Below are 23,400 nucleotides of genomic sequence, written 5' to 3'. Positions count from 1 at the left end.
TATATACATGAATACATACATACATATGTATGTGTTTGGGTGTGTATGTTTATATACATGAATACATACATATATATGCATGTGTTTGGGTGTTTATGTTTATATACATGAATAGATACATATATATGTATGTGATTTGGGTGTGTATGTTTATATACATGAATACATACATACATATGTATGTGTTTGGGTGTGTATGTTTATATACATGAATACATACATATATATATGTGTGTTTGGGTGTGTATGTTTATATACATGAATACATACATATGTATGTATGTATTCATGTATATAAACATACACACCTAAACACATACATATATATGTATGTGTATAGGTGTGTATGTTTATATACATGAATACATAAATATATATGTATGTGTTTGGGTGTTTATGTTTATATACATGAATACATAAATATATATGTATGTGTTTGGGTGTTTATGTTTATATACATGAATAGATACATATATATGTATGTGTTTGGGTGTGTATGTTTATATACATGAATAGATACATACATATGTATGTGTTTGGGTGTTTATGTTTATATACATGAATACATACATACATACATATGTATGTGTTTGGGTGTGTATGTTTATATACATGAATACATACATATATATGTATGTGTTTGGGTGTTTATGTTTATATACATGAATACATACATACATATATATGTATGTGTTTGGGTGTGTATGTTTATATACATGAATACATACATATGTATGTATGTATTCATGTATATAAACATACACACCTAAACACATACATATATATGTATGTGTATAGGTGTGTATGTTTATATACATGAATACATAAATATATATGTATGTGTTTGGGTGTTTATGTTTATATACATGAATACATAAATATATATGTATGTGTTTGGGTGTTTATGTTTATATACATGAATAGATACATATATATGTATGTGTTTGGGTGTTTTATGTTTATATACATGAATAGATACATATATATGTATGTGTTTGGGTGTGTATGTTTATATACATGAATAGATACATACATATGTATGTGTTTGGGTGTGTATGTTTATATACATGAATACATACATATATATGCATGTGTTTGGGTGTTTATGTTTATATACATGAATAGATACATATATATGTATGTGATTTGGGTGTGTATGTTTATATACATGAATACATACATACATATGTATGTGTTTGGGTGTGTATGTTTATATACATGAATACATACATATATATGCATGTGTTTGGGTGTTTATGTTTATATACATGAATACATAAATATATATGTATGTGATTTGGGTGTGTATGTTTATATACATGAATACATACATACATATGTATGTGTTTGGGTGTGTATGTTTATATACATGAATACATACATATGTATGTATGTATTCATGTATATAAACATACACACCTAAACACATACATATATATGTATGTGTATAGGTGTGTATGTTTATATACATGAATACATAAATATATATGTATGTGTTTGGGTGTTTATGTTTATATACATGAATACATAAATATATATGTATGTGTTTGGGTGTTTATGTTTATATACATGAATAGATACATATATATGTATGTGTTTGGGTGTTTATGTTTATATACATGAATAGATACATATATATGTATGTGTTTGGGTGTGTATGTTTATATACATGAATAGATACATACATATGTATGTGTTTGGGTGTTTATGTTTATATACATGAATACATACATATATATGCATGTGTTAGGGTGTTTATGTTTATATACATGAATAGATACATATATATGTATGTGATTTGGGTGTGTATGTTTATATACATGAATACATACATACATATGTACGTGTTTGGGTGTGTATGTTTATATACATGAATACATACATATATATGTATGTGTTTGGGTGTGTATGTTTATATACATGAATACATACATATATATGCGTGTGTTTGGGTGTTTATGTTTATATACATGAATAGATACATATATATGTATGTGATTTGGGTGTGTATGTTTATATACATGAATACATACATACATATGTATGTGTTTGGGTGTTTATGTTTATATACATGAATACATACATATATATGTATGTGTTTGGGTGTGTATGTTTATATACATGAATACATACATATGTATGTATGTATTCATGTATATAAACATACACACCTAAACACATACATATATATGTATGTGTATAGGTGTGTATGTTTATATACATGAATACATACATATATATGTATGTGTTTGGGTGTTTATGTTTATATACATGAATACATAAATATATATGTATGTGTTTTGGTGTTTATGTTTATATACATGAATAGATACATATAATTGTATATGTTTGGGTGTTTTATGTTTATATACATGAATAGATACATATATATGTATGTGTTTGGGTGTGTATGTTTATATACATGAATAGATACATACATATGTATGTGTTTGGGTGTGTATGTTTATATACATGAATACATACATATATATGCATGTGTTTGGGTGTTTATGTTTATATACATGAATAGATACATATATATGTATGTGATTTGGGTGTGTATGTTTATATACATGAATACATACATACATATGTATGTGTTTGGGTGTGTATGTTTATATACATGAATACATACATATATATGCATGTGTTTGGGTGTGTATGTTTATATACATTAATACATACATATATATGCATGTGTTTGGGTGTTTATGTTTATATACATGAATAGATACATATATATGTATGTGATTTGGGTGTGTATGTTTATATACATGAATACATACATACATATGTATGTGTTTGGGTGTGTATGTTTATATACATGAATACATACATATATATGCATGTGTTTGGGTGTTTATGTTTATATACATGAATAGATACATATATATGTATGTGATTTGGGTGTGTATGTTTATATACATGAATACATACATACATATGTATGTGTTTGGGTGTGTATGTTTATATACATGAATACATACATATATATGTATGTGTTTGGGTGTGTATGTTTATATACATGAATACATACATATGTATGTATGTATTCATGTATATAAACATACACACCTAAACACATACATATATATGTATGTGTATAGGTGTGTATGTTTATATACATGAATACATAAATATATATGTATGTGTTTGGGTGTTTATGTTTATATACATGAATAGATACATACATATGTACGTGTTTGGGTGTTTATGTTTATATACATGAATAGATACATATATATGTATGTGTTTGGGTGTGTATGTTTATATACATGAATAGATACATACATATGTATGTGTTTGGGTGTTTATGTTTATATACATGAATACATACATATAAATGCATGTGTTAGGGTGTTTATGTTTATATACATGAATAGATACATATATATGCATGTGTTTGGGTGTTTATGTTTATATACATGAATAGATACATATATATGTATGTGATTTGGGTGTGTATGTTTATATACATGAATACATACATACATATGTATGTGTTTGGGTGTGTATGTTTATATACATGAATACATACATATATATGTATGTGTTTGGGTGTGTATGTTTATATACATGAATACATACATATGTATGTATGTATTCATGTATATAAACATACACACCTAAACACATACATATATATGTATGTGTATAGGTGTGTATGTTTATATACATGAATACATAAATATATATGTATGTGTTTGGGTGTTTATGTTTATATACATGAATAGATACATACATATGTACGTGTTTGGGTGTTTATGTTTATATACATGAATAGATACATATATATGTATGTGTTTGGGTGTGTATGTTTATATACATGAATAGATACATACATATGTATGTGTTTGGGTGTTTATGTTTATATACATGAATACATACATATAAATGCATGTGTTAGGGTGTTTATGTTTATATACATGAATAGATACATATATATGTATGTGATTTGGGTGTGTATGTTTATATACATGAATAGATACATATATATGTACGTGTTTGGGTGTGTATGTTTATATACATGAATAGATACATACATATGTATGTGATTTGGGTGTGTATGTTTATATACATGAATAGATACATATATATGTATGTGTTTGGGTGTGTATGTTTATATACATGAATAGATACATACATATGTATGTGATTTTGGTGTGTATGTTTATATACATGAATACATACATACATATGTATGTGTTTGGGTGTGTATGTTTATATACATGAATAGATACATACATATGCATGTGTTTGGTTGTGTATGTTTATATACATGAATACATACATATATATGCATGTGTTTGGGTGTTTATGTTTATATACATGAATAGATACATATATATCTATGTGTTTGGGTGTGTATGTTTATATACATGAATACATACATACATACATATGTATGTGTTTGGGTGTGTATGTTTATATACATGAATACATACATATATATGTATATGTTTGGGTGTTTATGTTTATATACATGAATACATACATACATATGTATGTGTTTGGGTGTGTATGTTTATATACATGAATAGATACATACATATGCATGTGTTTGGGTGTTTATGTTTATATACATGAATATATACATATATATGCATGTGTTTGGGTGTTTATGTTTATATAAATGAATAGATACATATATATCTATGTGTTTGGGTGTGTATGTTTATATACATGAATACATACATACATACATATGTATGTGTTTGGGTGTTTATGTTTATATACATGAATACATACATACATATGTATGTGTTTGGGTGTGTATGTTTATATACATGAATAGATACATACATATGCATGTGTTTGGGTGTTTATGTTTATATACATGAGTACATACATATATATGCATGTGTTTGGGTGTTTATGTTTATATAAATGAATAGATACATATATATCTATGTGTTTGGGTGTGTATGTTTATATACATGAATACATACATACATACATACATATGTATGTGTTTGGGTGTTTATGTTTATATACATGAATACATACATACATATGTATGTGTTTGGGTGTGTATGTTTATATACATGAATAGATACATACATATGCATGTGTTTGGGTGTTTATGTTTATATACATGAATACATACAGATATATGTATGTGTTTGGGTGTTTATGTTTATATACATGAATACATACATACATATGTATGTGTTTGGGTGTGTATGTTTATATACATGAATAGATACATACATATGCATGTGTTTGGGTGTTTATGTTTATATACATGAATAGATACATATATATGCATGTGTTTGGGTGTTTATGTTTATATACATGAATACATACATATATATGTATGTGTTTGGGTGTGTATGTTTATATACATGAATACATACATATATATGTATATGTTTGGGTGTTTATGTTTATATACATGAATACATACAGATATATGTATGTGATTTGGGTGTGTATGTTTATATACATGAATACATACATACATATGTATGTGTTTGGGTGTTTATGTTTATATACATGAATAGATACATACATATGCATGTGTTTGGGTGTTTATGTTTATATACATGAATACATACATACATATGTATGTGTTTGGGTGTTTATGTTTATATACATGAATAGATACATACATATGCATGTGTTTGGGTGTTTATGTTTATATACATGAATACATACATACATATGTATGTGTTTGGGTGTGTATGTTTATATACATGAATACATACATATATATGCGTGTGTTTGGGTGTTTATGTTTATATACATGAATACATACATATATATGCGTGTGTTTGGGTGTTTATGTTTATATACATGAATACATACATATATATGTATGTGTTTGGGTGTGTATGTTAATATACATGAATACATATCATGGCAAAAACTAAAAACAAGACCTGAACCTAACACTTAACAAAACTAAGACATGAAAAACTAAAACATGGTAAAACTAAGAACTTAAACAGAAACTAAAAGCGTGGCAAAAACCCACAGACATGACACTATGTTTATATACATGAATACATACATATATATGTATGTAATGTGTTTGGGTGTTTATATACATGAATACATACATATATATTTATATTGTTATGTTTGTGTGAGTTCCATCTACGGTCGAAGTTGAAGGAGTAGCTATTTTGGTGAAAGGTTTGGATAAGGGTATACTTTCACCCTTCCAGGTCACCCCTGGAGTGGCACTCTCAGTGATCAAAGGGAAAATTGGATCTTCCATAAGGGCATGTGGACCACTCGAGTGCCTATCTGGTGTGACATTCAAAAATAAAGCACGGAAATGCTCCACTTTGGTCACAGATATATCCCTCAGAAAGTCCACTTGAGGACTCCTCGTGAAAGGCAGTGGCTTTTATTCTTTTCCCCTCCTTTTTTGTCCTCTTTTTTTCCCCCTTCTTTGCGTGAATGCTGCTTTACTCAGCTCCAGCATCAGACCAATCTGACAGAACCGATGTTATTGGAAGAGACTGTTTTTTTGTTAGCTAAATATGAAGAAAAGAGGGTTTTCTGGTTGTTTGATGCAACTTCTTGAGGCACATAGAGAGAGAAAAGTCAATATTCTTGATTCACTCTTGACAAAAACGTTCTCCTGTGACCGAGAAGCAGAGAGATTAGTTTGACAGTTTAACATATACATTTCAGGCAGCATTAGTTCAGGCAGATTGAGACTGGAACCATGACAAGCTGCCACCACCGATAAAGGCCCATTTAAATGTATAGAGGAGCGTCACGTAAAAACCTTGCCGCCAGGAGGTTAGGAAACTTGTATTGGGAGGATTCCCCCGGGGGCAGTAAGAAGCTGAACCGAAGGAGTGCTCACCCCATGAGGCCCATTGTTAGTCTAATGAACAGACAGAATTTGATTAAAACATTTCAAACATCATTTGGCCCACAACGCGGTGCCGAGAGGCTCCCCCACGGAGCGCACTTAACACCCCGATGATCTGAGGCGGGAGGCCTCTTACCCTCGCTCAAAGGTGAGCCCACAAATCGCTGCAGTGCCTTAAGCGGGGGTCGCTCTCGCCGTTTCCGTTTCCCGCTCCTGACGCTCGTCATTAAAAATTCATTAGACACCGTTTGTATCGCCTTCTCAAGGTTGTCATCCTGGATGGCCGACTACGTAGGAAAGGGCTCCTCCGCCGGCTGGAGGGGAGTGATGGAGCTCCCAGCGGGGGCCGAGGTACTCTCCGTGGCTTTGATGGCGTGCATCAGATCACCGTGTTGCAGACAGAGTCAGACGGAGACCGGGAAGTGTTGTCGCGTATGACCGCAGACTGCGAGCCCCGTGGGTTTAACGACTCTCAGACCCTGAGGGCACTCGCAGGCCGTTTGATGAGCTGTTGTTCTCAAATTGCTGCAGTGGCATGCAGTGTTGTATGTACTGTGAAAGTGAGAATGTGATGAATCGCTGATAGTTTTCTAAACATCATGAATCTGTGTCGTGGTGGAGAAACGCAGGATTCAAGTGGAATGAATGAGAAGTAATGACAAACCGACTGGTCTGAAATGATGAGGAGCTTTCATGCTTAAGTACGAAGTATATGAACATAGTATATTATTAACATATTGACATATTTATCAACTTGAAATGTATTGTGATTTAATACAATTTAATATATGATAAAATCATGCCAAAAGGGGGAAATGTTATAAATTGGCTTTATTCTTAGACTTAATGTATTAATATTCTGTAGTTCACCATGTTCCTAGTTTGTACGTTGACACTCTGCTCATACAAACGCAATGTGTGTCCAAGACTTCAAGATGACGTAGCGGGTTAAAATAACTGGGTCAGATAGGTCTGGGACAGTAGATACACGCCTGAAGCAACACACACACATCGTTTATCACATCCAAAGAACATGACGAAGACGGTGGATGGCCTGCTCACATCACTAGCAAATGTTCAATTATACGTTTTCAAGTGTAGGTACAACCTCTATGAGATAAAGGTGAACATAAATATGAAATGTTTCCGGATATCGGGGCTCTGTCTCTCCGAGTCCAGCGCTGATATACTTCATTGTGACCACAATTAATACTTTATTTAACTTAAGATTTCTCTAGCTTGTTCTTGGGCTTCCAATGAAAGAATCGGGCTGACACAATCGTTACAAACTTTAATCATAAAAAGCTGCTCATACAACACAGCTTCAAAGCCTTTTCACTCATTGCTATTCATCCAGTGCACATCTTTACTGGATCAGCTACTTCTGTTTGTGAATCAGTTATTTAATGAAGCCCTGAAGGAATTCTCATCTGTGGACACTGGACGTTTAATTCAGTTCCAGGTTCTAGGTCCTTTTTTTGGCTGCTATGCAAATGGAAGACAATCTGAGAAGATGGTTTTGCCAAAGGAATGCGTTTTCCACCCGAAAAATGAATAATTTTGACCAAAGGTAAAAGCCTCCAGTTGTTGGTCTTTTCTTTAGCATAAAGAGATAGAACTTTACCCCTGAAAGCTCTTTGGCTGTTTGGAAGGCAAAACGATTCTTAAATATTTACACATTTACTCAGGTTTATAATCAATAAGTGTTGTAGATGGGGAAAAATGACTTTTTTTCGTTTTTTCATATGAAGGCAACAAAGGACGAGACGATGTCGGAACTATTTTTGTGAACAGATATTCAGAACAGACTTCTAAATATTCAAAATCCGCTTCGAGAGTTGCTTCGACATAAGAGAAGCAGCCGCTAACTTCACTAGTTTTGTATAAAGCTTTAGATAATGGGACATCTTTGAGAATTTAGTGAGTAATTTAGTCATTTTGGTCATGATGAGCAGGTTTATAGATGGGTGCAGCTTGTTATTAATGAAGTAATATTGGGACAACATGGAGGACATTTCCCCTTGCTGTTGATAATTTGATGCGCCAGTTAAACTGAAGTGAAATATAATCTACAACATGTTGTGTTTCACTTCTCCCTCACGACTGTCAGGAGATGATTTATTGAAGATTCAACATTTAGAAGACTTACTCAACGGGAGCATTGTTTTATAATTGTACATCAGAATAAAAGTCAGATTTTTTGGCACCTGCTCTTTGCCAAAAATAGGCTGAAAATGGAGGTGGGGTATAAAAAAAAAAGGCCAAAAAACCTTGGCACAAGAGAATCAGCTGTCTGCTGGACCGGTGAGCCGGGTCAGGCTGATGGGAGCTCGGCCGGCACGGTCGGTGCACTCGGGCTCAGTCCTATCCTGCAGCTCCGGAGCAGGTCCCCCGGCCATAATGGAATCTGACAGGATGTAAATGAGTTTTTAAAAGAGCTGGTGAAAGCTGGTCATTTTTCTCATTTAGTGGTCCAGTGTGCTGGCTGGTTCCCCAGCTGTCACCCCACATCCCGGCCTCTTTCGGAGGCTCACTCAGGGCACACGAGCAGACCTTGATGCTACGCAGGGTGGAGGATGCATTTCACTCTTGTTATGTCTTTTTCTTCTTCTTAATTTGGGAGGAGGTTTTCTTGAACTGGGTCGTTGGTCTTATCTGTTTACTGATAAGAATATTGCTTATATCATTATACAGATACTTTAAAGTGTTTTAAAAACATACATTCCAGTGTTTAACCAGTTATTCATACATTTTTTAGCTTTACTCAAAATGATTAATTTGTATATTTCAGGTATTTTTATCCATTACGTTAAGCTGTGCAAGTAAAGCAGGAAGAAATGTGCAATGTGTTATAAATCACCAACCAAACATAAACCATTTCAGCAGTTGCCATGGATAAAATCATAAGAAAGTCAGCTGTGTCCTCTTTTTTTCCCTCTGGGGACAAATCCGCTGGGAATATTTTCACCAAACCCAAACAGCTTAGGTGCAAAATGACATGATGGTTTATCAGGTTATGATCAACAGGAGTAAATATTGATCCCTAGGTCTGTAAAACTACAGTCTGATTCTCTTCTTAAATTCTTAAAATGAATGCAGTTATTTTATGTGAGAATCTAAAGTTCTGCTAATTCTGGCATCAAGATAAATAAATAAAGGTTAGCTACATCTACGTGGCAGTTGGTTATGCCAAAGTGACCGCAGTGTAGTGAGTCTGTAACATTACAAACAATGTTTATACCCATAAAATACGCTATGAAACCATGATGAAGTCAACTTTATTGTCAATGCTGCCATATGTGCAGGACACACACAGAATTGAAAAAGTGTTTCCCTTTTATCCCTGATGCAAAACAGCAATAAACATGAGACCAATGTGTTCAGTTTGATGGTGCAGGATGCGTTGCTGCCGACCCGGACTGCCTGTGGTCTTCTGGTCAGGAAGTCCAGCAGCCAGAGGTGTTCAGTCAGGTGCTCACCTCTGGCCTTGTTACGCCCATCAGATTCAGCTTGCAGGCTTTACTCTTATTTTTCCTTCTTTGTAGCTCTTCTGAAACCTCCTTTTGTCTCTCATTTACTGTTCTGAGGTGTTTCTGCTCGGCTCTACACATATCTAGAACTACATGTCCACAACTGTCCTTGTATACACACTATTTATGCCTAACACTGGTGCAAAAACCAAGCAGGGCAACACCTTTTATATCAAGAAGGATTATGGAGAGGCTTTCAATTATTACACCAAGGCTATTGATATGTGTCCGAAGAACCCAAGTTATTACAGACACGAAGAAAGAAATGGAAAGTGTAAGTCGTTGGAGCAAAAGAATACTGTTCTCGTTGGATTATGAATGAAGAGAGCTGGAGGTGCTTTTGGAGACCAGATGCATGGCAGCACAAGGAAACATCAAGGTTTCCTAAGTCCATGCAGGAGAACGAGTTGGGGCTCGAGCGACCGTTATCTGAGCACATCAGGCGTCACATCAGGCGTCACATCAGCTGTCACATCAGCTCTCACATCAGGCGTCACATCAGGCGTCACATCAGGCGTCACATCAGGCGTCACATCAGCTGTCACATCAGGCGTCACATCAGGCGTCACATCAGGCGTCACATCAGGCGTCACATCAGCTGTCACATCAGGCGTCACATCAGGCGTCACATCAGCTGTCACATCAGGCGTCACATCAGGCGTCACATCAGGCGTCACATCAGGCGTCACATCAGCTGTCGCATCAGCTGTCGCATCAGGCGTCGCATCAGGCGTCGCATCAGGCGTCGCATCAGGCGTCGCATCAGGCGTCACAACAGGCGTCACATCAGGCGTCACATCAGGCGTCACAACAGGCGTCACATCAGGCGTCACAACAGGCGTCACAACAGGCGTCACATCAGGCGTCACATCAGGCGTCACAACAGGCGTCACATCAGGCGTCACATCAGGCGTCACAACAGGCGTCACATCAGGCGTCACATCAGGCGTCACAACAGGCGTCACATCAGGCGTCACATCAGGCGTCACAACAGGCGTCACAACAGGCGTCACATCAGGCGTCACAACAGGCGTCACATCAGGCGTCACAACAGGCGTCACATCAGGCGTCACATCAGGCGTCACAACAGGCGTCACAACAGGCGTCACATCAGGCGTCACATCAGGCGTCACATCAGGCGTCACAACAGGCGTCACAACAGGCGTCACATCAGGCGTCACATCAGGCGTCACAACAGGCGTCACAAAAGGCGTCACAACAGGCGTCACATCAGGCGTCACAACAGGCGTCACAAAAGGCGTCACAACAGGCGTCACGTCAGGCGTCACGTCAGGCGTCACATCAGGCGTCACGTCAGGCGTCACGTCAGGCGTCACGTCAGGCGTCACGTCAGGCGTCACATCAGGCGTCACATCAGGCGACACATCAGGTGGTGATGGACAGTCCTACCTTAAAGTGTTGCTTGGCCTCATTCACAAATTAAGCCATCATATGAATGTGTTTTTAAAAATGTAACAACTACTTCAAAGATTGGTTTAGTTAAGTTTATTAGTGAGAACTCTTCACATAGCGCCCCCCCCGGACACCTGCAGAAGAACCCCCGCAGGTCCAGGCCCTCCTGCTGGGAACCATTGGCATAGAAGACTTTGTTCTGCGGCTTCAAAGATTTGTTCATGTCCTATTTAGACAAAAATAAACATTAGCTCTTAAGATGATTACAGGTGTCTGCATTTTAATGAGGGTTCATAATAAAACGCGCTGTTAGGATTATGTTTATGCTATTAATTTAGTAACAATAAAACTCCTGTTTGGTCTGAGCAGCTACGCCGGGTGCAGTTGCCTCACCCAGCTGCTCTCAGGGCCGTTCAGCCGCACCACTGCAGCATTAATGAGCTGCAATAATGACTAAAGGCAGTTAGTTAGAGTTAAATGGAGCTTGAACACCCAGCTGACAATGAACCATCCACCACAGAGAGGTTGATCAGGGGGAGTGAAGGCAGAGCTCAGGACCAAAGCTGCGGAGCTTAACCCCACGCTTCATATGTCAGTCTACAAAATGTAGCACGGGGTCAGCTCTCCGGCTGGGTACGTACACTAATTAGGCTCCTGAAGCCCAAAGTGTCAGGCTTCTCGCTAAGCTACCTGTTAATTTAACGTTTTAAACCAGGATAAACGGCTTTGCTTCTGGGTCTGAAACAATTTCTGCGAGATTCTGGTTCACGCTGACGAGTTCTCGGCTCTTAGTCTCTGCCGACTGCTCAGGTCGCTGCACCTGTTTCACCTCCACTCTCACCAGCAACGCCCGCCTGCTCTTCAGAGATGAGCAGATATGGTTTTTCACTGTTTATTATATTTAATTACAGCAGTTTAAGATGATAAACTATTATCCTTAATTAGAATTCATTCTAAATTAGAAAAGCAGGAGAGGAGAAAACTCCATAAAGTGGTAATTACTGTAAAATAAACCTTCTCTTAAAACCGCAGGACTCTGATTGAATCTTTTCCTTTTTTTATGTAGCATACATGTCACCCACTGAGCCGATGTTCCGTCTCTCGTTGCTCTAACCTTCACAGATTATTGGCCACGCTGAGAGAATCCAAACCGTTTTATAGGTTGGAAATATTGGCAGGGAAAGGCAACCTTGTGAGGTAAGCAGCTGCGCTGGACATATTGTGTATCGATCCACCTTGTGCTGCGATGGCTGCACTTAATTAGATTTATATTGTAAACAAAGACTCTCAGTATGAAATGTGAATTAGCAGGCAAATGTTATCCATCAAAGGAAATAATAATATTTTGTGCAGTGTGCTGCAGTATTGGTATTTCAGAGATTTATCTGGGCTGTAAAAGGAGGGAGAATCTTTCACCTTTAGGGTTTTACTGCGGGCTGCAGAGAGATGTGCAGGAATCCAGGCTCAGAGGTGTGCTTTTCTTTCATTTACTTCAAAAAAAAAAGAGGGAAAATGCAGATATCTGAAGCCTGGAACATTAAAAAAAAGGGACAACTTACTGCATCTATTCAATATTTGCCTTAAAATCCACATTCTGCAGACTCCTTTGGGACTTCAGGGAGCCCCACGTTGTTCTGGCCTGACTCCAAACAGAGGAACCTCAAAGATATGGAGCAGATTATTAGAAGTCAGTGTTTGTTCATGAAGTACCCCGGCAGTGAAAAGCCCCTTTAAGGTGTCATCCCCTGGCCCAGATATTCCTCTGTGTCAGAGGGTGGTGCACAGGCTGATCCAGTAAGATAAGAGAGCAAGCCGAGGATAAGGAAGCAGGACGGTTCAAACTGGGATTTAACAAGAGAAGAAGGGGTTAAGACCTCGCATATCCGTGTTTATCCTGGAATCAAAAGACTCGTGTTTCCTGGGTCAAGTCGGAGTAGATTCAGATGGATTTCCGCTTGTTGTTTGGGGAGGTTGGCGCTTATTCCCAGCGGTGCGCTGCAGGATACAACAGATTCATGGAACACGTAGTTCTAAACACCTGGAAGTGTTTGCACTTACATCTGAAGAGACGCTGCTGTGTGCATCCGCTGCAACGCTGCTCAGCCCGGCCATCTTTGTCAGCTCAAAGGAAGAGAACCTTAAAGCAGTGATGAAGCTGCATATTTATTATCAGTTATTTTATTTCGTTGTCAGATCTTGGACCTTTCTGTTTGAGAACCATAGATTTTGACGGTCAGCACAACTTTTTCCTGATCGTGAGGTTTCCCACATGTCCACAACACCTTAAAGTCGGCTCCCGCTGCCCTGAGATGGAGCTGATTTCATGGAGATAAATCTTCCTGTTGCATTAAAATACTTCTATCGGATCCATCGTAATGCAATCCAGTGAAATGGTTGATTTGATAAGTTTCCGAGCTTATTTGGTTGTAATAAATCATCATCCCACTGTTCTATTTAAAGTATTCGCAGCACAGCAACGTGTTTCTGATTTATTGTTTAAGTGGAGCACATGTAGGAGCAGATTGGACCTCGGAGGGATGTATCTGATATATCACAGTGGAATTGCAGCGTGGTGGTGGGGTGTACACGTATGTAATTTATTAAAAAGTACACTGCAGCTATAATGAGGTGCTCTTTACTACAGAGCCTTGTGTTGAAGTCATTATGGAGTTAAACTAACTCGTTAGATGTATTTTAAAGGGACGGGCTCTTCTAACGGTTAATGTCCTGATTATAGACTTTAAACACATTTTAAAAAACATTTATATCCCCTAAGAAATATTTAGGTGTTTTATCTTTAAGGACTCGTGAAATAACCTAAAAACAACAGGACAACCAATGGAATGTCATTTCTGCCCAAATTTATATGTTGTTAAAAAGTCAGATTAATATTTGGTGTCGTAAGTCTCCCTGATGTCTTTAGTCCTGATCAAGTCTCCAGCTCCATTAGCAGAAATGCAGCCCCAAACCTACAAGGACCGTCAGACATTCGTTACCTTCGGTGAACACATATTTCAGATGTAGACTCGTCGGTCCAGAGCACCTGCTGCTCTCTGTTTTATTGTGGGATCGCTTGGCCTCGTTTCCATGTCGCAGGTTTGGCTTTTTGGCTGCAACTCTTCAATGAAAACATCTTCTGGCCAGATTTCTCTGGACTGCCGATGGGTCGCTGGTTTCTGCCAGTTCTGAGTTAAAGCTTCGGTTTGCTTCTGCGTCGCTATCCGTCAATCCGTCTCCATGGTCACACAGAGGCTGTTAAACCTTTACGGTGCGTTCACACCAAACGCGATGCGAATATTCGCACCGCCTTCATCGCGCGATCGTTGCCGCAGGTGTAAATTAAATTCCATCGCCTCAAACGCCTCTTTCGTGCGAGTAAAAAACGAGTGGATAGCTCAAGGGGCTATCCACAGCTGATCGCGTCCTTGTACCTGCTGTGGCAGTCCGAGATTCGTCTGAAACGCACACGCCGTCGTGTCTAGATCAGTGACATCATCCGCTGGTGCATTCAGCTCGGATAATTTCATCGCCTTCTCCAGGAGTTGCGTCTGGATGACGGCCGCCTCCAGCGGCACCCCAGGCCCACCAGGACCCAGCCCGACGACCCGCTCGGGAGGACCGGCGCCGCGATCTCTCGGCAGGACACCATGCCACAGGCGCCCCGCAGCTGAAACGGAGCCGCGGCCCAGCTGCGGAGCGCCTGCAGCCGGCGTCCCGCCGAGAGATCACGGCACCGATCCTCACGTGTTTCGGGCTCGCCGGGACCCAGTTTGGTGGCCTGCTCGGCAGAGTTCCTCACCCTTACGGCAGAGTTCCTCACCCTGGTGGCAGAGTTCCTCACCCTGGTGGAAGAGTTCCTCACCCTTACGGCAGAGTTCCTCACCCTTACGGCAGAGTTCCTCACCCTGGTGGAAGAGTTCCTCACCCTTACGGCAGAGTTCCTCACCCTTACGGCAGAGTTCCTCACCCTGGTGGAAGAGTTCCTCACCCTTACGGCAGAGTTCCTCACCCTGGTGGAAGAGTTCCTCACCCTTACGGCAGAGTTCCTCACCCTGGTGGCAGAGTTCCTCACCCTTACGGCAGAGTTCCTCACCCTGGTGGAAGCGTTCCTCACCCTTACGGCAGAGTTCCTCACCCTGGTGGAAGAGTTCCTCACCCTTACGGCAGAGTTCCTCACCCTTACGGCAGAGTTCCTCACCCTGGTGGAAGAGTTCCTCACCCTTACGGCAGAGTTCCTCACCCTGGTGGAAGAGTTCCTCACCCTTACGGCAGAGTTCCTCACCCTGGTGGCAGAGTTCCTCACCCTTACGGCAGAGTTCCTCACCCTGGTGGCAGAGTTCCTCACCCTTGTGGAAGAGTTCCTCACCCTGGTGGCAGAGTTCCTCACCCTTGTGGAAGAGTTCCTCACCCTTACGGCAGAGTTCCTCACCCTGGTGGCAGAGTTCCTCACCCTTACGGCAGAGTTCCTCACCCTGGTGGCAGAGTTCCTCACCCTTGTGGAAGAGTTCCTCACCCTGGTGGCAGAGTTCCTCACCCCGGTGGCAGAGTTCCTCACCCACTTGTGAGGATCATTAGCACCTGTTTGGTGTAATCGGTCGATCAAACGCCTGTAAGAATTTATGCAGCTTTGAAATGTACAAACACCAAATAATGATTGGATGTAGATAAATAATAGTTAAATAATAAATAATAGTAAATAAATAGTTCCTAATCTTAGTTTAAATCTGTTTACAGTATTTTTTATATTTATATTCTAATATGTGTACTCTATGGTTTTATTTGACTTATTATGCTGGCCTTTCCAGTTAGTTTTACTATAATTTCTGTTTCTATGTGCGCCTCAAAGTTTACCCTCGAGGAACAACATCCTGAACTGTTATTCTAACCGTTTAACTCCATTAAAGGCATCATTGAGCACAGCTGAGCTCAATCGTACATTTGTTCACAATATTAGAAAAAAAGATATTTTATAGTTTTACCTTTGAGAGGATCAATATTCCTTTCACAACACTTTTGTATTTCGAGTCCAATTAATTTACCAGAAAGAAAAAACCTCTCTAATTATGTTGTATTAAATATTTAAACCAGGCTGCTGTTTGGATTCAGTAAAATAAAAGTAAGAAGAGGATCCACTCGACCAAACATCGTCGGAATAATTATTTTTAATTTTATTCTCTGTATATTTAAAAAAAAAAAAAAAAAAAAAGAGGCAAAAATATCGTAATGTTGCTTGTTTTAAACTGACGGCTCAAAGTTTTTGGTGGAGCTTTATCATTCAGATTCTGTGTAATAAAGAGAACAATAACAATAATCTCCCAAAAGAAATCAAGAAAAAAAGGTTTAATAGTCTTCATTTCCAGCTTCATAGCTCTTCCACTTCCTGACTTCCTGTTTCTGTCCAGTAGAACCAACTTTATCAGGAATAATCTCAATTTATTTCATGTGTTTTAAGCCCTTTTCAGACATGCTGTGACCCCAGAGGGGAGCTGATATTACGTCTTACACACGTTTAAACTTTAAATCCTTGTAGAGTTTCCATCTTCATAATCAAAATAATATCAGCGTAACGAGCACGTCTGAAAAGGGCTTCTTAAAGACTTCACTCCAGCAGAGATGGGATCATTTTAAAAGAAAACTTGACTCTTTCTTTTTTCAGTACCAACAGAACGAGATCAGCTTAATAGTTCACGATGATGACCTCGGACACCATCTAATTTTCCAGGGCACAATTCTTTGATGTATTTAATTTATTCTTAAAAAAAAGAAAAAAAGTGTAATTATAACCACTTTTGCAGCGCGTCCGCCGTCTCGCTCGCCGCCGCCACCGAAGAGAGGCTGGATTTGTGTCAACAAACACAATCACACAAATAAATTAAGAGATCAAAACCCATAGAGAGGAAATGAGTCAGTATTCCACACCGTGTACAATACAATATCATAGCAAATTAGCAGATTTCAATGGCTTCCACTGACTACCATAGATTTACAATGTTCAGTTGGCTGCACATCAGTCCTCGGTCCTTTTTTTTTTATTAATGGTTCTGATAGACTGTGACTTGTAGATGACCATGAAAGAAAGCAGCTACTGAGGTGTGAACAGAAAACCAGACTACGAGCCAGCAGTCATGAGAACAACAGCGTTTGTTCACATCCTACTAAACTGCCATTGTGACCACATTTTAAGTCCAATAAGCTTCTCTACAAAGGTACAACATATAAAATTGTTAAATATATAACTTTTTAGGGCCTTTCAAAATACATTTAATGACATTTCTTTCCTCCTTCTTTGTAACAGCATCCCTCCATCAGTTCTTTGATATGATTTTACCCTCGTTTCTCTCAGCGAGCTGTCCCAACCCAACCCAACCAAAGCTACTGAAAAATGCAAATCTGATTTCTTTTTTTTTTCCTTTTATCTTTTTTTTTTGTTGTTGTCGATACACAGTTATACGTATGTAGTACCTATATTTCCAGTTCCAAAATACAGCGGTGGACATAGTCTGAGAAAAAACAGCGTCTGCAAAGGTTTAAAAGTCCTCCTCTGGTTGCGGACTGCAGGTACGCCACCGGCTGCGTCAGTCCGGGTGGGGACAGTCGACCGCTCGGGTCTGAATAATCATGTTTGTTTGCTCTTTGGTCTATAAAAATATGGGAGTTTTTCTCCAGCAGAAGGCCTATTCACAGCAGAGAGCGCTCAGTTAGTTTTTTTTTACGGCCTCGCGAGACGGTCCGAGAAGCGACAAGATTTGGTCTGTAATGATCCCGGCTCCGCTCTGGAACTCCTGCACTACAGAGAGAGACGTTAGCAGCTCCAACAAGGTGGACTTCCAGCGGTAAACAAAAAACCATCGACGGGACTCGAAGGCGTCCGGTCCTCCGTGGCATGAGCAGGTGCTGCTAATTTCACAGAGCAGGCAGATGCAGTGGTGAGGAGGTGGATGCAACGCGTTGACCCGGCGACAGACAGCGGGGGAGGGGAGGGGCGGAGACAGGAAGCAGGAAGTGTTTTATAGAGAGTTTGTCCTGTAGAGGGCGCTCTCCCTCTGTCACTCCCTGGGGTTACGAGACCTGCGATAAGAACAGAGGATTTATTAGCATAGAGCTGTTTTATTTCAGTTCATTAAGTCAATTATAACGTGAAGAATGAGCCTTAAGGTGCTGCTGGGAACCCTTTTCAGTGGATATGCTAAGCTATGCTAACATGCTGCTGGAGCTAGCTGAAAAGCATTTAGCTGCTGTCTACCTTCTGATAGTTTTGCCTTAAAAAACATCCAATGAGTTTCCAGTGTCTCAGGGCTTTAGGACGTCCGGCTAACGAATCCTAAATGCATTTCAGCCAAAGCGCTCGGCCGCGTTCGGACTACAGATGGAAACCAGAAAGATTTGGGCTGATTCAGAAGTTTGCTCTTTGGAAATTCCATGAGTTTAAAGGGATAGTTCGCCTCTTTCGACATGAAGCTGTATGACATCCCATACTAGCAATATCTTGTATGAACATTTTCTTACCCCCCTGCTTACCCCATCCAGAAAAGATGGCGCTATTTTCTCTCCCTTTGTATCACTGTTACGGTGTTTGCTGCTCGGTCTGCACAGCAGGCAGTGATACGAAGGGAGAGAAAATAGGGCCAAGAGATTGTGAGGTCTGACTTTTTCCTGGAGAACCATTTTGTGATGCAAATGTATTACTCTGTTGAACGCATATAGTTCTGAGAAGCAAAACGCTTTATTTTTTAAACCCCAGCCAACTAGCCGGACTACCTTCATCAACACCAAAACGAGGCTGGAACTCTGCTCACAGGACGCAGCAGGGGGTAAGAAGATGTTCAGAAATGATGTTGCTGATATGGGATGTCATAGAGGCGAACTGTCCCTTTAAACACATCTGTAGGAGAGCTTTGCAGGTGAAATTACATGTAGAAATGTTCAGGGAGTGTAAATGAATAACAAAGGATAAAACACACAAAGGCCATCTGGACTCTGCCAGTCACACAGCCAAACTGACACCAGATTAACTCATAATAATGAAGTGTTGATCATTTCACAGGGGGCAGGTGTTGAATGGAGAACAGGTAACAATGTCTGATGCTCTGGGAATATTAAACATCTCAGGTTCTGTTGCAGCCACGGAGGATTTTAAAAAGTCTTTTTACCCAAACGGCTCCGCATTAATGTGGTGCCTGTTCCTCTGTGGTCTGTGACCGTGGCCTCACAGCTGGACGGGTTGTTGATGCACATCTGTGGAGTTTACTTGTTCTCAAAGCAAACCTGAACAGGATTTTTTTTTGTCCAAACACCTGCACCCGTTCCCATTATTGGCTGAGATGGGCTGCAGCCCCCCTGTGACCACCGGCTATATTGTCTTTTGTATTGGATGTTTCACAACCTTCACTTTGTAACAAGGTTTTACTTTTTTGTAAAGTTTCTGGAAAGAAAAAGTCAAAGATTTATTAATTCAGAAGCAAGCAGAGATCCAGTTCTACATTCTTCTTTTTATCCGAGGGAACATCGGGCTGTAAATAGTGAAGAAGAGCAGCGTAAGTCCTGCGTTTCTCCTGATTGCAGGAGAATTAACAGGAAAGTTAGCAGCTCTCATTATTTCAGGTGTTGCTGCTGCTGCTGATCAGCCTGAGAGGGTTAGAGGGCCATAAACGTTGACACGCTGCCTCTGAAGCTCAGCTCAGTGAATGTTGCGTTTCAGGAGCAGATACTTTGTTCTGGCTGCTGATACGGCACCAGCAGAAAGGCTGGAGGCGTCCATGTGAGCGTGTGATGTCATCTGTGCAGGATACCCACTCGATAGGCATCGATAAGCAGCCGGGGCGTCCGACGGAGGACGAGGAAAACATTTGATTTCAGGGACGTTACGCCGCGCTTCCCGGCGCTTTGACGGATAAACCGGAATGTGCACGCATTCGTGTCATCTTTGGTCCAAATTTTTTGTGCTTATTGGAGTGAGAAAGCATGCAAATGCATGTTCCTGCGAAAGAGAGAAAAGCGTATCCACAGAGCATATGGAGCCCCCCCAGAGCTGGGAGTTAAAGGGGCGAACGCAGATGAACATGTGGTCCCGGTTTGACATTTCCTCTGTGTGAACTCCTCCTGACTCCCTTCAAAATGTCACATGGCTGTGACCCGTGGCAAATGTGTGAATGGACATGCATGAGAGATGACGGGCTCCAAAGTCTCTGGACTTAAAGAGCATGCAGCCGATGAACTGCTGCGCGGCCAAATGTTTGTCTAGTTGTTGTTGGAGCCTCGTGCTTCCTCCTGCACAATCGCTGGATGAATATTCATAAGGCAACTGGAAGGTTAGGAATCATCCACAGGTTAATGAGGGACGGGAAACAGCTCATTATATCCTGTGAAGTCGGATAATGCCCCAAGCAGAGGCAGAGATGGAAATGCACGAGCCTCCAGACACGAGTCCCCATTCTGCATCAGCAGGGAGTTCAAAGCTATCTGGGGTGTTATGTCATTATCAGCCCTTTCATTCTGCATTTCCTCAGAACATCACAGTAAACACGGCTCACTATCCGCATCCTACAATACGATCAGAACTTAATGCTCAGGAGAAAACACGGGAACCCGCGGCGGCGCCAGGCAGCCAGAACAAAATGTCACCGATTTGTTTGAGATCCCAACAACATTTCCTTCTCTGTAATCTATAGATTTTATCTGCCGGATGAGATCAGATCCTTGTGTGGTCCTTCCACTCTGAAAGCAACAAATGCTTGAATCCAATCTGAGCCGGGATGGCCTTCTTTGTTCTATTTATAGCCTGAGACGTGCAGCCGCATCAGACCGGGCCCATAAACGCCGACAGTATTGACCAACAGAAGAGCCTGCTTTTCAAAGCCTCCATAAGAGCGGGCATCTTTACGGCTTCGGCCTCATCTCTTTTATGACGCTGTACGTTAAATTTACTGCAGGGCTACTCTCTGTTTCGCCGTCCCGCGTATTGATACGGGAGCCCGTCTGGCGCCTTGTTTTATTTGTGTGCACAGACGCCATCTGACACAGCGCTTTAAAGACTAAATACAGGGTTTGCCAATAAAGCATGCTGAAAATAAACCAAAGGGCTTTTATTGGTTTTGCTGTACACATGGATTTTCTGTGGTTAAACACACACGAGGGAAATGGCGAGCGTGTGGAGAAATAAAGATATCAGCCGAGCCAAGCGCCTCCTGTGCTGCCGGTGAATCTTCTGCTGGAGCTGCTAGCGGGAGTAAAGTCAGAGGAAAAACTTTGCTTTCTGTTGTACCTCGCTGCCTCCGTGAGGCCCGCGGTGCTCGGTAGCTGCTCGCGCTGCTTCCTGCCTCCGTGGCACCAGGGTGTGGGTGGAGCTGCTGTGACGGTGGTGGTGTTGGGAGGTGGATGGTGGCTGTCTGTCGAGGGGTCATCGATGCTCTCCATAGTGCACGAGTGTCGAGGGGGACTCTTGTCGCGTCATAGAGCCTGAGGGGAGAGAGGGGAAGGCGCCATGGTTATTTTATTTTCCAGTTAGACACAATCACATCACCAACACCACCCCAAGCTCACTCGTTATTTTCTTTATTTAGAGCAGAGATACTCATTGTGCGGCTCCTCAAGCTTTAATTAGTGGCTCGCACTCGCATAGTAGCTCATAACAATATGGTAACAATAACAATACATTTTTTCAAATAACATACAGCGAATACTGAACAGTATTAAGTATTTCTATTAAGTTTGCGTTTTTGTAGTATTAATTATTTTTATTAAGTATTAATTAAGGCCTAACAGTGTTTCCTAAAGGGGGGACTGTTAAACCTGGCAACGCAGCCCGCTTAAACCACCTCACACTTGACCGCAGTGCACGCTAGCTCCTTTAGCCAGTGCGAGATGCAGGCACAATGGATCGGTTTTTAATTAAAAAAGGGCAAAAACCAGCACAAAAACCATGCTCATCCTGAATGTCTCACTATGATTACAACAACAAACTACAAATACAACATGAAGAAAGTCAAGGACATGCACGCCAGCTTCCGCTCATCCCAGTATTAAGGTAAATGTGGTCTGAATTGAAAATGTATTGGCTGTGTTGTTTGTTTTTTTGTGGGATGTTTTATATGTAGAAATGCATATTTGCAAAAAGGGGACTTTAGTATGTTGTGGTAAAAGTGGCTCTTCCCTTGATTTTGCTGCCAATGTGGCTCTTGTGAAATAAATAGTGAGTATCGCTGCTTTAGAGTCTTCGTCAAGTGGAATTTTCTGTTCACTTTAAAGTGAGTATGGTGAAGCGGGGCTCGTTGTGGTTGACCAATCAGAGCTCCTTATCCCTGCCAACAGTGAGGCTGTAATGTGGTCTGAATGTCCCACAGATGACCCCCTCACGCCTCAACTTTCTGACACACAGGTTGATCTGTCAGTGGCGTAAATAGCAACAGGACGCATCATTCTGTAGCGCCGGCTCTAAAGATCAACACGGAGGGGGACCGACTCCAGCACGGGTCCAACCTGTCACTTATTTTTACTGCTTATTACAAGGGAAACGTTAAATTACACACAGGAATTCATTTCTTGTCACATTACCATCTCGGGTTACTTTGGAGATCCATTTCTTTTAGATGCTAACATTAATCCTGGAGCTGAAGGATTATTTTTCAC

At 40.2% G+C, this 23,400-nt stretch overlaps 1 protein-coding gene across 3 annotated transcripts in view; it reads right to left on the bottom strand.

The window, feature by feature from the left end:
- Positions 1-17,100: 17,100 nt before the first annotated feature.
- LOC142385123 (chemokine-like protein TAFA-5) overlaps positions 17,101-23,400 on the bottom strand; it is a 175,467-nt gene continuing 169,167 nt past the window's right edge. For all 3 annotated transcript variants that reach the window (XM_075471321.1, XM_075471320.1, XM_075471322.1), the window contains 2 exons: positions 22,037-22,230; positions 17,101-18,843 (listed from right to left, as the gene is read on the bottom strand). In XM_075471321.1, coding sequence (XP_075327436.1) covers positions 22,222-22,230 — 9 coding nt within the window. In that variant the 3' untranslated portion in view covers positions 17,101-18,843; positions 22,037-22,221. The remainder of the gene's footprint in view (positions 18,844-22,036; positions 22,231-23,400) is intronic.

The sequence above is a fragment of the Odontesthes bonariensis genome, chromosome 8, assembly GCF_027942865.1.
Source record: "Odontesthes bonariensis isolate fOdoBon6 chromosome 8, fOdoBon6.hap1, whole genome shotgun sequence".
In the NCBI taxonomy this organism is placed as follows: domain Eukaryota; kingdom Metazoa; phylum Chordata; class Actinopteri; order Atheriniformes; family Atherinopsidae; genus Odontesthes; species Odontesthes bonariensis.
Note: the sequence above shows the minus strand (reverse complement) of the source record. Positions and strands in the feature narration are given on the sequence as shown.